General features: G+C 44.6%; 1 protein-coding gene across 3 annotated transcripts in view; it reads right to left on the bottom strand.

Moving 5' to 3' along the window:
* PIAS1 (protein inhibitor of activated STAT 1) overlaps positions 1–17,256 on the bottom strand; it is a 113,596-nt gene that overhangs the window by 76,652 nt on the left and 19,688 nt on the right. For 2 of the 3 annotated variants that reach the window (XM_043523207.1, XM_037911541.1), the window contains exon 1: positions 13,961–14,061. The exons of the other annotated variant lie outside the window; for it this stretch is intronic. In XM_043523207.1, coding sequence (XP_043379142.1) covers positions 13,961–13,984 — 24 coding nt within the window. In that variant the 5' untranslated portion in view covers positions 13,985–14,061. Of the gene's footprint in view, positions 1–13,960; positions 14,062–17,256 lie in introns of those variants that run through there. 3 annotated transcript variants of the gene reach the window in all.

The raw sequence follows: 17,256 nt of genomic DNA, 5'->3' as shown, positions 1-17,256 counted from the left end.
AGTTCCTTTTGAGTCCTGCCTCCTTCCCAAACACCTTCACTAACCTGTAAGACACAGCACTGCCTATTATACTTTCCTAAGATACACATGCATGTACAAAAATAGAAAGCATGCCACTAAAAGATTACAAAAGCCAGTGTGCATGCATAAAGTACATACTCTTATAGTTTTGATAAATCACTAGTTTTAACTAGAGCACCAGAAGTCCCCAAATCAGATGTGCCTAACTCTGCCAAATTTCAAAGTTTCTACCATTACCAGTGTGCTTGAGCTGTTTAAAACAAAAAGTATTTTTTTCTTTCACCCATTTCTCCAAAACTGCTGAACAATTGACTCAAGTGTTCAGAAAAATTTTACTCTAAACTGAGAAAAGTCTCTCAAATTTCAGCCAGAAAATGCTTTTAAAAAAGGAATGAAGTTACAAGCAATTGAAAATAACCCCTTAGAATGAAAACACTTATGCAATGTCAACTATAGGGGTCCCTATCCGAAATGCCTGCAACAAAAACTGAAATTGTAGCCTCTTCTGATAGCTCACAAAAAGCTATCAGCAAGATGCTCCAGCAGATTAATTGAAGAGATGCTGCCAGGCCAACCTAGGTTCCAAGGTTTTACAAAATCTAGGATAAAGAGTGTTTTGTTTTTATTCCAATTCAAAGTTCTAGAATTAAACCTTCCTCTGCAGCACTTGCAAAAAAATAACAGAATCATGGAGTGCTACAAAAGCAAGTTAGAGGGCAAACAGATTCAGGTTCAGCCCATTTTTCAAAGTGCTCAAGAATCTACACGCATACTCAAGCAGTCCTGAAAACCGCTATTTCTCATTAGAGGCTGGGATAGAGCTGCTGGTACAAATTTGGGGTCATTTCACCAAGGGATTCCTGAAATACAGTGCATAGGGAGGACCAGTCAGTAAATTTTTCCCATCCATAACATTTTTGCACATTTCTGTGGCACAGACTATGGTACTGATCTGGACAAAATTGAGATTACCCAACTGAATTTGATCTCAGTACCTTGTGTGACAGAATGGGATAGGTCTCCATCAAACTGGGAACTCCATTTTGTTTTGTGATTTCCACTTTTGTACGATCTCCCATTTTGTGTGCTAACTGCCATTTTGCATTCAGTGTTGAAAAGTCAAGGTCAGTCTATTCCAGACACTGCCCTACCACAGAAGAATGTGGGACACCCCAATGACGATCACCAATGAGAGTATCCTCAAGAGCCAGCAACTGATTCTACATTGGCCCATCTCAGGGGACAATGGATTTCTTGACATGGGACTCTCTTGGCTGGGACTGGAATTATCCACTGTACGTACGTGACTAAAGGGGGTCAGAGACTTTTTTTTTTTTAAGGAAGGGTATGCTTTTTGAGAAGAGGGCCCATTCACCAGCTCAGAAGATGGAGCCAGAGGAAAAGAGAGCAGGAAGGGACCTGCAATGCTGACCAGACCTTAGACTCTCAGGGGGAGAGATCAGATTAAGGGGTTGGGGTGAAGAAAGAGACACGTCTCATGACTACAGCGCTCTGCCCCACTCTAATGGTGGCCGGGCCTGCTGCAGGCCTAACAAACGTGGGTCTTTAACTCCAGCAGCAGAATCGCATGGTTTTAGATCCAGAGGTTCTAGCTTTGCTCCCCAGTGCTGACAACTCACCCATGGCCCATCACAAATGCACTATGAGACTGGAGCATCTTCAACCAGGTGCAGTGCACTGTATCAACCACGTAAAGGAGCTCAATTCATAACACACGTATGTGGGCCAGGTCTATATTAGGTGAATACACACATTCTTCAACGGGATAGCTAACACGTTAAAGCCCTAGCCACGACAGGACAGGCTGTAGTTTTACCGCGGTAATATTGGTTGAGTTGAGGTATCACCTCCATTAGCTACAGTGAGGTAAAACTACAACTTGCCCTACCTACACTAGAATTTTAATGTGTTGGCTAACTCACGGTTAAAAAAAAAAAAAAAAGACACCCCCTTCTCCCCCCCCCGCCCCCGGCGCCCCATGAAGCAAACACTAGCCCTTGAACCTGAGCCCTATCCAAAGACTGAATACAAATCTGCCCTCAGCTGATTTCTGAGAATGTCTGGTATGCAGAGTACAACTCAGTCTCATTTCTGCTGGGACGGTAAAAGAGCTTCTTCAGGAAATATTGCCCGAAGTGCAGGCTATGTTATGGAGCAGCAGTTGTAACTCCCCAAATTAAGACTGAAAAATTCTCTTAAACAGAAAGGTTTGCTCAAAATGCTCTATAATCTACACAAGTAAGATGACTGTTTTGAAAACTGGTATGCCACAACTAGGATAGACTCTGTAATATAAAATTCGGAGTCACGTGGCCAAGAAATTCAAGAGATACAAGTATCAGAGGGGTAGCTGTGTAAGTCTGTATCCACAAAAACAACCAGGAGTCCAGTGGCACCTTAAAGACTAAGATTTATTTGGGCATAAGCTTTCGTGGGTAAAAACGTAACACCATTAATTTGGGCCTGAATAGGGACTGGGAGAGGCTGGCTCACTACAAAAGCAATTTTCCCTCTCTTGGTATTGACACCTTCTCCATCAATTATTGGGAGTGGAGCAGATCCACCCTGACTGAATTGGCCTTATCATCACTGGTTCTCCACTTGTAAAGTAACTCCCTCCTCTTCATTTGCCAGTATATCTATGTCTGTATCTGTAATTTTCACTCCATGCATCTAAAGGAGTGGTTTTTTACCCACGAAATCTTATGCCCAAATAAATCTGTTAGTCTTTAAGGTGCCACCGGACTCCTCGTTGTTCCTGAGATACAGGCTCCCTCCCCACCCAGAAAAAGCAAACTGCTTCTAAAATTCAGATTTATCAACTTTTTTGCATGGCTGACCTTCTTATATCAGTACACTGACCCTGAGTTCAGCTATTCAATGGTATCAGTTTTGAAATATTTCTATATTACATTACAAAACTCTTACTATCCCTGCTTACCATGTTTGCCCCTCTACAAGCTATTGTTTCTGCAAAAACTCTTTATGCATAACTCACAGTGTTTTAGGTGAAAACAGGTACTGGCCCTTGAACTGAAGGTCCTTTGAGTTCAAATCCTCATCAGGAGATTTCCATGTTTTGCACATTAGTGCTCTCCACCCACCTTTTTTTGGTGTCTGGGGCCACAACTGGACTCCTTTTGCAAGCCTCAGTAACATGTGAAACTCTGAGGCAGTTCAGCAACCCACAACTGTATGCCCAATGCATCTGCCCAAGTCTCACCCTTGGTGTTTGGTGGCTAGTATGGCATGTGACATGGTGGTGTGGGGGCAGTGTCTTGAGTATGACTATCTATCACATTGAAAATGACACCAGAGAAGCCAACACAGAGGACCCAGAAAGGACAAATCAGTTCTGTGACAGGAGAGGCTCACTGAACTCCGGCTATGCATGGATCAGTTCTCCGGCTAGGCATGAGGGATCAGGTCTGTGCTGGGAGCTGGGAACAGGCATGCAGTGATGAGATCAGGGGAAGAGGGAGAACACCTACTGAGATGAATGAAATACTTCATACCTCTGTGAGCCTCCCATTCTGCAGAAAAGTGTACTGCAGCCCTTCCCACACACTAGCCAAAAATGGAGTAAGGAATAGGAGTAGGTCACCACACACACACACACACCCACCCACCCACCCACCCCAAACGGATATTTCCATTGATAACTGAAATTCACAGCTAGGGAAAGAAAGATATCACTTGATATCCTTAAATCAAACTTATTAGTTATTTACTTTGTATATTTTAACATTATGTTGATAACTTTAAAACTTAAAACACAAAGTAACCTTTTGAATCTGAACATCTACTGTCATCAAATAATTGTCTGCCCCCCCAAGTTTCTGCAACTGTGAAAATTTAAATAAATAGAAAAATGCTTAAAAATAAACAGATACTATCAAAATTATTTTTAAAAATATAAAAATCAAGTTCTGCCAAGCCTAGCTATGAGTCATTTCCCCTCTCCCTCGCTGTCTCCACCTGGCAGATAAACTCCTCACATCCCATCGTGTATCACATTCCTTCCTATTAGTGGCCCCTGCAACCTTAGTAGGAGCATGATGGGACCAGGAGGAAGGCACACCTGACAGAGAAGTGATGTGTCCAGAAATTCCCCTTGTGTACCTCAGTCATGCTCCCTTCACTACCACCACTGCCTCAGAAAACAAGGGAAATTTACTGCCAAAAAAAAAAGCTTCATTAATGCAGAGTTAAGGTTGTTTAGCCTTGTCTCATATGTGTTAAGAACATGGAAGGTGGCTAAACTTAAACCTCTGAAAACAAGGAAGGAGAATTAAGGTAATGTCTCCCACACCACACCCCGACGCAATCTTTACTCTGCCCCAAATCATCTGTCAGAGATAACAGAACTGTGTCCTTTCAGAGCATGTAAAGGCCTAGGATGAAAGTCACATTTAGGATGGGCCAAGTGAACACAAGCTAGCTAAGCCCAACCTCCACTCAATCACTTCACTTACTCCAAACAAACCCCCAAAGACTTGCCAGAAGTTAATACCTGTTCATCCTTGGCCTAAGGGTTCCCTGAGACATCACCTTTGGTTCCCTAACTGAGCCTTGTGGTACCCTCTGATGTATTCAAGCAGACTGGTAGAACCTCCCCCCAGATAAACAATTACTCCTGAGGGCATTCTATGCCAAAGCATTAAAAATTCTACACCAAAAACTTAAATTCTGCGCACAGTCCCATCCTCTCCTGCTACAAGCCCATCCAGCACTAGCAGCTGATCCTGGCGCAGGGCAGGAGCCAGTGGCTGGGGTGTCCCAAGCCCTGAGGTGATTTACCTCTCCACTGGCTGCTCCAGGTGCCTGAAATGATGTACCTGCACCGCTAGGGAATGATGCATGACTGCTCTTGCAGCTTCCCTTTGATTCCCTGTAAGAAAGCCATTTTTCTGCGGGGAAGCAAAGAAATCCGTGGGCGATATGAATTCTGCATATGTGTAGTGGCGCAAAATTCCCCCAGGAGTAAACAATGCAGAACAGAAGATGCACAGCAGTCCATGAATGTTAGCGCAAATGTTGAGCTGGGGTGGGCACAGAATATGCAAGTATTAGAACAGAATGAAACTCTTACAGTCCCACACCTAGAGGAACGTCAGCTTCTGGAGGAGACAGTGGAACCATTTTAGCAGCCTTGAAACTCTTCAGACATTTACAGGACTCTTTCATGCATTCTTAGATTTTAATGCTAAGAGGCTTAGGTTTTAGAGCCAATCATCTAATCAGACCTCTTGCATAGCAGCCCAGAAAACAGGTATCCCGGCTTCCTCTATCCGCTCTTCTCACTTAGCAAGCTGCTGCATCTTGCCCTGCCACAACAATTCTTGAATCAACAGAGCTACAGCTAACACAACGAGGATTAGCAAGAGCATATGAAGAGGAACACAGACCTAGAAATGAGTCAGTCACAACATAGAACATGGCTGATTTTGCTAGGAATAGGGCAGATTTGATTTACTCCAAGTTCTTATTGCCAGGTCAAGGGGGACAGAGTGAAAGTTCTGTGGAGACATGCCATGGGAGATATTGCCTTAAACTGTATTTTTTTTATTTTCAAAGATTTAAGTTTAGCATCCTGTGTGTTCTGAGAAAGCACTAGACAACCTTAACTCTGCATTAATCAAGTTTTTTGGCAGTCATTATATTTAAGCACGAGAGCCAAAAAAGACTAATTTTTGTTGCCTGATGAAGACGACAAATTCCAAAAGTAGACAATTGTTGAGAGTTGTATTTTTAAAAAATTCTTTCACCTTTAACGACCAAAGAAGTTAACAAAGAGAATCTACTTTTTAAAGATACGATTTTTAAATTTTTCCTTTTCAGGAACCATTTACACTGAGAAGAATTAGTTTTACCATGTGAAATTTGTACATAAGTAAACATTTCCCCTCTGAAAATGTTCTCAGTATTATTTAGATGATATAGTGTTGCAATAGTGACAGAGCAAAAACAGTACAATCCATGAGAGAATCAACCATCAGAGGCAAATCCTGAGTTTTATCAAGAGGATTCTTAAGGGTTCAGCTGTGCAAGCACATGTCAAAGTAGCCAGCCAAACAACGCACTTCCCCAAAAGCAAAGTTTCTCTTTGGTTAAAATTCAGATGTGTCTACAAAAATCAGAATCAAGGTTCCTACTCACAACGAACAGCAGTAGTTCAGGCATTTGAGGTATGAAAGGTGTAGCAGGTACGCAGTAGCACCCTTATGAGACAAAACCACATTTACACTCTGCATCAGCCTTGTAGTTCTCCTAAGGTCTTGATTCCCTTCTACACACCAAGATATAAAGGAGCCTTGAATCAGAAAGGCACCTTAATGTCTTGCACTGGAGCCACAGCACCCGAAGCACAGCAGTAACAGCCAAAAGAGAGAGAAAGGCATTTCTGATACAAGCGTAAGTGCAGAAAAAAATTCTGCCTACAAACAGAACCAAAAGGGCTGACCACCAGTATTATGACGTGAAAGGAAAGAAGAGCGCTGAACTCGCTTCAGTCACAAACGCTCTGGGATCTTAGGTGATCTCAACGTCCAGAGTGCTTTCTCCTCCCCCACAAAATAACCCTTTTAAAGTCCTTGGTTCGCAGCATGAAAAGTACTTTCTGCTATGGCCTCATAAGCATTATTGCAATCAACAGAGATTACAAGAGATACTTAAGGAAATGGAGAGACCAACAACTCAGAGGGAATGGAAGGGATGAGGGTATTTCAAAATAAATTAAACCTCAATTGTTGAAAAGTTTGGGGGTTTGGTGCTAAGGAAAAATAGTAATCAAAATGTCAGGCTCTATGGGAACAGGTTACAGGGACTAAAACAACGATGCTAAACACAGTTGCGACAAGTTTGCACCTATATTTATGCTTCACATAAGGATAGGTCAGAGTTCATGTCACACAAATCAAATTAAGAGACTCACAAATACCCGTTTTTGCTAAGAATGAAGAGGCACAGTATCTATTTGTTGTGTATACATCCTGCTGTATAGGATACCCTTTAAAAAGATTCCCTTACGTGTCTGCCCACAACCTTTTCCCACAAATGGCCAAATAAGCTGAAACCTCTCTCTGGTCTCTAAAAATGCCAGGGAAGGGGGAAATCAACCTAGAGCATGGGTCGTCAATAGGCAGACCATGGGCCAAACCCGGACTGCCAGACGCTTTTGAACAGACTGCGACATCTTTTTATTTGTTATTGGTTTTGTATTATTTTCTCCAGAGTCTGGACCTTGACAATATCTTGACCAAGAAATTTGGACCTTGACAAAAAATAATTGATTACCCCGACCTATAGGGTAAGGCTAACAGATATCCTTTACCTATACTTTTCAAAGCAAACAAAAACAAAACTTCCAATCTTTTGATAATCATATGATTTGTATTACCATAGCACCTGATATCTTGACTGTACAATCAAAAGGGAAATTAACGAGAAGTTTCATGGAAAAAATAACTCATCAGCATTTATTAAACTACTATAAATAATTATTGGCTCCTACACCTTTCCTCCTCTTTCTCTCAGAGGTCCATGAATAAAAATTCCACTCCTAACCCCTTGAACAATTTATCAAGGGTTGTGGTGGATTCTCCATCACAGGGAATTTTTTTTGAAAGGTATGTGTTAGGAACTATTTTGGGCAGCTTCTTTGGTCTCTGTTATACAGGAAGTGAGGCTATATGATCACAACAGTCCCTTCTGCCCTTGGAATCTAATAATACACCTCTCTGCAAATACTTTAGAATGGCCTCTACTGAAGCATGAGCCCTTCACAAGCGTGTTCACCCTATGTGTGCGTGCAACAGAATGAAATGCGGTGGGTGGACTTTTACAGCAGAATGACGATGCACAGCAGCCCATTTTATTCATTTGATCTTTGCAGTTCCAGAGTGAGCAAAAGCTTAAAGAAAGACACCCAGTTCAAAATACATTGGAAACCATGACCAATGCTGGCAAAAGTAAGTATGAAAATAACGTGCTCTATTGACTCACAAGTGAGAAGGACAAACTTAAAAGCACAGAAGTGTGCAAGCCAAAATATAAAAGGATTAAGTAAAGATGCCTGTCATTAAAAAAATTCTGTACATAAAATGCTCATCGAACATTGAAATAGGTAGCTTTTGTTTTTGAGCACTGGCAATGCAATTTAACTTAACTTCCATACAGCACGTCCCCTACTAGGAAACCCGTATATCATTATTATTACTACCTGAAAGCTATGCTACTAACGTGTCCCCATTATAACAGCTTCCCTACATGTAGCAAAAGAGTATTTCATATTTGAATTTTTTTAAATCAGTTTGTACCCAATTTTTTGTGTTAATGCTATTACGTATTTCATTCCAACTCTTGGTTCACTTTTTTAAAAAACAGAAATTGTATCCAACAAGAAATACACCAGGGATCTGTTCAATACCCAAAGCCACTTTCTTAAAATGAGAGGGAACAAAGGAGGAAACCTCCCAGCATGCGCTTTCCAAACCAGCTTCTTAGGACCACATCAAGACAGACAATACTAAAGCACAAGCTTTTCTTTTTTATTCTTTGATCCCTGTATAACAATTGATTATCCAAAACTGTGTAATGGTTACCAAAAGACTCGAGTACCAGGCAAAGATCAGAATAATCTAATTCTTCCATTCTTGAAATTGGTTAATACTGAAGGAAAGGTTTAATCACCCAAGTATACAAACTCCAATTAGAAAGAGCTTTAAATAGCATACCTTGAGATAAATTAGAATCTGCATGCAGTTGTATGGGATATTGGGGTTGGGGGGGGAGGGGTGTTTAAGAATAAGAAAATTAACACACATCTCGTCTTAGAGTTAGGGAAGTAAAACAGACTAAAATAGACTTTCAAAAGCCGCCACGTTTCATAGAAAAGGGATGAAAACAAAATATTGGTTCGATTTATTCAGAACTTTTAATACACCAAGAAATATGGTAATCTTACGACCAAGATCTGCAAAAGACATTTGATGTTATATGAATGTTTTTCTAACAGCACAAAAATGATCAAGGCATCTAGAATATTTCAGTCCTTTTCATCTTAGGAAACAGGACATCAATGTAGGCTTTACACTTTTGTCTAAAAATTGTACCTATTACAAGTAACGGTGACTGAGAAAAACAGTTCTAATTTTTTTTTCCAATTTTACTTTAAATATTTCGCAGCACTATATGTATAATCGAGGTCACTGTTTTCTCTGTATAATTCTGTAGATCCTTCACACAAACAAGACAGGAAAATGTTATCTAAAGACAAAAATTGGCACGAGACGCCCAGAGGCATATACCTTGCAACTACTTGGTTGGAGTTTTGTTTTGTTTAAGTTTACTAGATTTCAAGTTGATGATAGTCCTTTAATTGGTCTGTGGATAAGAGAAGAGGACAACAATTTTGCCTGAGAAAAATAAAATGCTAAAGGAACTCAATTGTTCACTTTGTAAAACAGAAATTTTAATGTGTCTTAAATTCTGATGGAGAGTTTTCATTCAAGTAAATCCCCTTTTAACTTCAAACCTAGGATGAGGAAAACTGATTTATTGGGGTATATTCTTACTTAATATATTTATTTCACCCAACTTCCAACATAACATATGACACCTTACTGTTAACACACTTCCTATAAAGATTTGCTCCATCTAGCATTTTAAATAATAGGATTTCTCAGGAGGCTTACAACACAAGGTGTCTCCCCACTTCCTTCCACCAAACTAATGCCACCCATAATTCAGTAAACAGATCTGATATCACCTGATGTTTCTTGTTTCACAACATGCAAAGAAAAAGATGAACAGGGAAGAATAGAGAGTCTGAAAAAAATGTATTTGACCTTGTCAGGTGGAAAGCTTTCCATGGCAAAGTAGGGAGCCCCTACTCCATCAATTTGTAAAGACTATAAGATTGTGTTGGTTATAAAATTACAACATTAACCCTTATGGCTACAAATATAATCTTCCAAATGTACATATATGCAGTGTTGCCCTCTCAGGTCTGGCCTTCCTAAGCAGCATCAGAGTGAAATTAACAAGCCACTACTCAGTTTCAGAGCTATCATTCAGAACCCTGAAGGCAGCAGTGAAACTGAAAAGAATCATCTCAATTTCTTTCTGCTGCTGGTTGGGAAAGCAATGAACTGCAGCAGCACAGGCTGGCATAGGAAAAGGCCAACAAACAGGAGAGAGAAAAAGGCAAACATAGACACAGAAGACAAGAGATGGAGAAGAATAATGGATACAAATACAGATCTATGCTGAGAGCAACGGGGAGGCTAGGGAAGAAAGAGCAAGAAAGTCCTCCTATCCTTTCTTTCAGCAGCTAAAACACCCCTCCCGTCTCTCCACAAACACAGTCTCAGGAGGCTCTGAGATGGCAAAGGATGGTAGCATCAAATTTATCAGATCTTTGAGGTACTGATACAAGTGACTATTCTAGTAGGAATCCCAGTCCTCTCCCCCACTTCCTTCCACCAAACTAATGCCACCTCTCACCCATCCAAAAAAAACCTTGGGTATCAGTTTCTGCCTGGTAGCTGGCTGGCTGGCAAATTTTACAATCCATCCAAACCAACCAACCTAAAAAACATTCACTATTAAACATATCAACTAAGCCCGTTGCTGTTAGGTTAGAGTCAGTCAGCAACATGCTCTCCTGTATTTTCTATACTAAGATGAATTAAGTAGTTAAGCAGGGAAAACAAACTTCAACATTTTATCTTTAATATTATATAGACGGCAAAATTTTTAGAAGGCTGGGGGAGGAGGAAGGGCTTCCTAAGGTCTCATGCAATATCACCAGCAAGATCCCTCTGAAAACAAGAAGCAGTGGAGGATATTAACAGGATTCATTCATCTTCAGCTGGCACAGAAAATCACCATCATCGCATACACAGACCCCAAAGGAGCTAATCACCTTCCTGAACAGGCATGGAATGTTTTAAAAAAAACAAACACCTCTTCACAACCTGACTATGCATACAATACCCACAATAACTTCCCTCCCCACTGAATGCATCCGATGAAGTGAGCTGTAGCTCATGAAAGCTTATGCTCAAATAAATTTGTTAGTCTCTAAGGTGCCACAAGTACTCCTTTTCTTTTTTCACGATAACTTTATACATATAATATATGTATTTGGGTCATGCACCCAAAAACAAGTGACATAAACCTTAGATGGACACTAAGAGGGAAAAGACAGACAGACATTTTAAGGAAAGGGAATTCCCTCAGACACATAATAAACATTACAAATTATATACTCTGAAACCTCTTACTGTGGACCTCATGATGCTTCACGCTGATCAGAAATATATAGGGGTTGGAGGAAAGAAAAGGGGAAAACACATACATAGACATTCCATAACATATAAGATTTCCATTTTGATCCTCAAAGTTATTTGCACTTTACTTTTATTTTAAAGAGTCAGCGTGAACAGCAGCTTTTGAGATAAACTTAGTTCATTTTTTGTATTATATCAAGTTGTGAGCAACGTGTTTGGTTTCTCTCTTTTATTACTACTACAAATATCAGGTTGGATGTGTTGTACAAATAAAGTTATACTGTCTCCTCAAATCTATGATGATCTCTGTCTGACCCCAGCACTGGGGTTTTGAGAGGATCCACCCATACCAAGCTTGTTCATTCAGACATCAAGTATCTCATTTTAGGATTCGTTTTGAAGCAGATTTTTCAGAAATCTCTCTTGAAGGATTAGTTGCAAATATGCATTCTAATGACACTTTAACACTCTCATTTAAATAATCTCCTTTATTCAAGTTATCAAACCCAGAGACAGACACATTAAGTGAGGGGACAGAGGAAAGGTTCTCTCATAAGAACGGCCACACTGGATCAGACCAATGGTCCATCTAGCTGAGCGTTCCGACAGCGGCCAATGCCAGGTGCCCCCGAAGGAATGAACAGAACAGGTAATCATCAAGTGATTCATCCCCTGTTGCCCATTCCCAGCTTCTGGCAAACAGAGGCTAGGGATATTTCAGAGCATGGTTTTGGATCCCTGTCCATCCTGGCTAATAGCCATTGATTGACCTATCCCTCCTTGAATTTATCTAGGGTGTTTTTTTTTAAACTCTGTTAGAGTATTAGCCTTCACAACATTCTCTGGCAAAGAATTCCACAGGTTGACTGTACGTTGTATGAAGAAATACTTCCTTTTCTGCATTTTAAACCTGCTGCCTATTCATTTCATTTGGTGACCCCTAGTTCTTGGGTTATGAGGAGTAAACACCACCTCATTTACTTTCTCCAAGTTCTTTCCTCTCAAAAAGAGGAAACACCCACCACCTTGATTTCCTTCTATCCCCCCTTTTCTGAGAGTAATTGGGGGCTTTAATTATAAAGCAAGGGAGGCTGTCAATTCAGGGAAATTAAAGGACAGTTCCTCTTCCAGCCTCATAACATACATAGCAACCCAATCCAGCAGATTCCCTCCCCCTCTTGTACTAACTAAAGCATCTCTCCATAGGGGTCCATTTAAAAACTTTGCTGAGTGCTCAGAGATGGGGGAAGGGTGAGCACGGAGAGGAGGATCTGTGGAACTAGCGATCCTCCTCCCTCCCCAGTGAGGCACGGAAAGAGAGTATTTATGCCTGTATCTGTAATTTTCACTCCATACATCTGAAGAAATGGTTTTTTTACCCACAAAAGCTTATGCCCAAAATAAATCTGTTAATCTTTAAGGTGCCACCGGACTCCTCATTGCTTTTGTGGATACAGACTAACACAGCTACCCCTCTGATACTTGAAAAAGAGAGAGGCATCCTCCTCCTGTAATCACCACTAAATCACTCACTTCTTCTCTTTAGCCTTTTTATTTGCAGTCTAGCTGAGCAAACCCTCCAAGAAAATACAACCAACGGTACTACACGCCACCACCACTTGTGTTTACTTCCTGAGGCAGAGCCCCATGTCAATAGCCCTTCGTACAACACTAAATGGTCTCCCTCTCCTTCCCATTGGGAGCTGGATATTTGGGGTGCAGGGATAAGCTACCTCCTTCAAACACTCCATGTATCTGGGGGAGGGGGAAAGTCCCAGCAGGAGCATCGAACCTACGACAACACAATCCGCCCCCGGCCCCCCAAGCTGTGAGTGTGAACCCTGGGGGCCGAGGGGACGGCCATACTAATCCTAGGTGAGGGGAGCCTCAGCTTCCTGCTCATCCCAGTCCTTCGAGACCCCCAGCCCGGGAAGGCTTGGGGGCAGAACTGGCTGTGCAGCACAGCAGGGGGCACGGTCTCTGGGGCTCGGGTCTCCCCCCACCCCCGGCCGCTGCGGGGGAGGGCAGCTGCTGAGAGGCCTGGGGGTGGGGGGGGGGGGTCAAAGACAGGTCCCGTGTCCGTCCCGTCCCCCCCTCTGTCCTGGCCCCCTCAGCCCCTGCTACTGCGCTGAGGGGAGGAGCAGGGCAGGTTCCCGCCACCCCTCCCGGGCGATGAGGAGAGAGGGGCATGGGGAGAAGCTCTGAGCTGGCCAGGGGCGAAGGACAAACACCCCCCCCCCCCGAATCTGGCTCAGCCCCTGCTGAGGAGGGGCAGCCCCCCATCCCCTGAGAGGAGCAGGCTGTGGGGACAGGCGGGGGACAGGGTGCAGATGGGGGAGGGGAAGGGCAGCCCTCCCCAGCTGCTGAGGGGGGCGGGGAGCAGCTCTAGCCAGGCGGGGTCGAAGGACCGGTCCCCCCCGCAGACTTGGCCCCTCAAGCCCCTGCTGCTGAGTGTGTGGGGGGGGGGGTGCGGTGGCAGCAGCCTCCCCAGTAGCAGGCAGGGCCCGGGAGCCGCTCGCCCCGCGCCGAGCCCGGCGCTGCAGAGGGGCCCGACCCCGGCGGCGCGGGCGACCCGAGCGGGGCGGGGAGGGGGGATCGCGCAGGGAATTGAAGCTGCGCTTTACCTTTAGTTCCGCACTGTCCGCCATCTTGTAACTCCGGGCGCAGGCGCAATGAACCCCGCCGGGACCCCGCCCCGCACGCAGCGCGCTGCGTTTGAATCGCACGGCGCCATTTTGTCCCCGCCCCGCCTCCCCCGGGCGGGGGGGGCGCCGCCTGTCTGCCCTGTAGTGGACCCGTGCGGCCGGCCCGGCCCCCAACACCGCTGGCGGGGACTCAGGGCCCAGCCCCTTACACCGCAGTGCAACAGGCCCGCAGCCCGGGGGGGGGCAACGCATGTCAGACCTGGGGGGCAGAGGACACTGGGGGGGGGGGGGGAGTTGATGGGGGAGGGTCTGGGTGATGGGGGAGGGATATTGGGGGTGGGGGGAGGAGGACAGGGCTAAATCCCGAACAGTCCTCAGGAGGGAAGCCCCACTGGGAGCGGCGGGGGGCCGTGCCTCCGGGGCGGTCAAGGTCCTGGGGCCCACCAGCGCATTACCCTGGTGGGCCGCCTGCCGCAGGTTGCCTCTCCCCTCAGTCTATCCTAGGACTGGGGCCCTACCACGTTCACACTCCATTTTGGTCAATTTCATGGCCAGAGGATTTAAAAAAATTAATGATTTCAGCTATTTAAATCTGAAATTCCAGGGTGTTGTAATTGTCGCAGCATAGCCTGCCGCTCTGGTTCCTACACCTGGGGCAGCCAGGGGTCTCCACTCCGCACGCTGCCCCCACCCCCAGGGCCGCCCCTGCAGCTCCCATGGGCCGGGAACCGCAGCCAGTGGGAGCTGCAGAGGTGGTGCCTGCAGACAGGGCGGTGCGCAGAGCCACCTGGCTGCGCCACCGTGTATGAGCCGGAGAAGGGACATGCCACTGCTTCCGGAAGCCACTTGAGGTAAGTGCTGCCCAGAGCCTGAACCCCAACCTGCTGCCCCAGTCCTGATCCCCCTCCTGCCCTCCAAAACCCTCAGTCCCAGCCCAGCGCCCGCACCCCCAGCCGGAGCCCTCACCCCCCCTACCCACACCCCACTTCCCTGCCCCACACCGGAGCACCCTCCCACACCCTGAACTCCTCATTTCTGGCCCCACCCTGGAGCCTGCACCCTCAACGAGAGCCTGCACCCCAGCCCCCATTTTATGAGCATTCATGGCCTGCCATACAATTTCCATTCCCAGATGTGGCCCTCGGGCCAAAAAGTTTGCCCAACCCTGCTCTATACTAATACACAAGTGAATTGTCCTGGGCCTTTAGCATGAGCTGGCATCTGGCTCATGGAAGGTGTCACAGATACTACAAACTTTGCCTGTGACTGCTGAATCAGAAGCCCTGACACCCCTAGGAGACTCTTGCATACATCCAAATGGGGTACGCAGAGTTTCTATGTGAAAGTGAAAGCTAACCCCATTTTAAGTTCTGCTACTATTGAGTTGTGATGATTTTTAGGGTTACCTAAGGTGTCTGTGGTAAATCACTACAGCCTGCTTACAATAAGAGGGAATCTTGTGTGTGGCCGGGGGGGCTCTACCAATTTTGCCACCCCAAGCAGTCGCCGAATTGCCACAGTGCCCAGAAGAGTGGCAGAGCTGCCACCAAAAAGCCGCTGCCACGGGAAGAGTAGTGGAGCTGCCACCGAATTGCCACCACAGGACACGGACTGCCGCCCCATTTGGAATGCCACCTCACGCACCTGCTTGGAAGGCTGGTGCCTGGAGCCAGCCCTGTGTGCCCCCACCGGGGAAACCACCTTACAATTATCGGCTATTGGGCAACACAAGCACTCCGCTCGGGCTCCGCAAGCCTCACTCTTTTCCAATGCAGGCTAGCAATTTACATTCCACAATGCACATCAATCCATGACTTCCAATAAAACAGTGCACCCCAGTTCACTGGTTTCACCTCAGTTCAACACCCTTCCCAGCACAATGTGCTGTGATAGGCTTATGCTAAAATTAAACAGAAGTTTCTTTAACAGCTTGAGATAAAGATTCAAAATTAAGCCAAGTAAAATGATTTGGAACCGTAAAGTTACTAGTAAAACAAAACATGTAATCTATAGCATCTACTTATTAAGTTACCTTATTAGACAGGAGTGTCTCTCTCATCCAAAGGTCATTCCTTGCAGCACTTGTCCAGTCCCAAAAGCTGGGATTCAATTTTCATGAGCCAATCCCATGCCACTCCTCTATAATGGATAATCAGTGATTTATTTTCTCTAGGTAGTAACAGGCTATTGGCTCATTGCCCTATGGACCATCTCTTCCAAGAACTCTCCTGGGGTTCCTGTGTCTTTGAATATGCTTAAGAGTAAGGCTGCCTCTTCCCCAGACATTAAATACAAACTGGCCCCTGCCCATTGTTCTCATGTTGATTGGGCTTCCAAACTCCCCCTCTTCAGGTGACGTTTCACTCCAAAACAGATCTGGAACACAACATCCTAAAATTGGTTCCTTTACAAACACCTAGCAATAACCATGACAATGAGCTAGTTCTTAGCTCTCAGTAGAGACAATATATGGCCCCCTTCTATGCGATATTGAGAAAATGATCAGACATGGATGTAATCTACCTGCCAGGTCATGTATATATCATAGGAGTCCCTGGGAAGTGGAGGCCCCTCTCATGCATGGAGGTCACAGTGAAGAGCTCATGGTAACGGGAGGTGCTCTTTCACTGCAGGGACTGCCAGAGAAGCATTTTAATTGTAAATGGAAAATATGGGTATAAATTACCCATACCCCCCTCCCCCCTTCGATCTGAAAATCTTGTTTTATGAAAACAAACATCCTGCACCCATAATCCCTGATACTTCAGAAATTATTGGAAGCTGTAGCATTTTAGACTAGTACTGTACAATACTATACTACTGATTGTACAGTTTATAGCTTGATGTTAGAGAATGGCTCCCTCCCCAGTCAGAGCGTAATATACTGCTCTTGGGAAAAGCATCACCTCCTTTTTGCCTCTTGGAGTCTGTGTGGGCTAGACTGCTTCTGAGTGCCACCCGTGCCAGGCTATTACTACAACTGCAGCATCAGCTAGCAGGCTGCCACCACAGTGTTCACTGCATTTACAACAATGCCTATAGGAGAGAGAGAGACATACAATGTGCACTTGCACAAGGGAAAATTTTGTAACTTCTTTTTGCACCAGTGCAAGAAAAGTGGGAGCAGGGAAAGCCCTGCATTTTCCTAGCATATACAAGATCAATGACTGCTGTTTATTTCCTCTCTACAAATAGCAAGGAGAACAATGGGAGATGCCTTTTCATAGATGTTCAGGCCAGAAGGGACCATTGCATTATTTCGTCTGATGATCCCT

Source organism: Chelonia mydas, chromosome 10 (assembly GCF_015237465.2).
Source record: "Chelonia mydas isolate rCheMyd1 chromosome 10, rCheMyd1.pri.v2, whole genome shotgun sequence".
Taxonomy (NCBI): Eukaryota; Metazoa; Chordata; order Testudines; family Cheloniidae; genus Chelonia; species Chelonia mydas.
The sequence above is the reverse complement of the archived record's forward strand: the minus strand, read 5'-3'. Positions and strand labels throughout refer to the sequence as shown.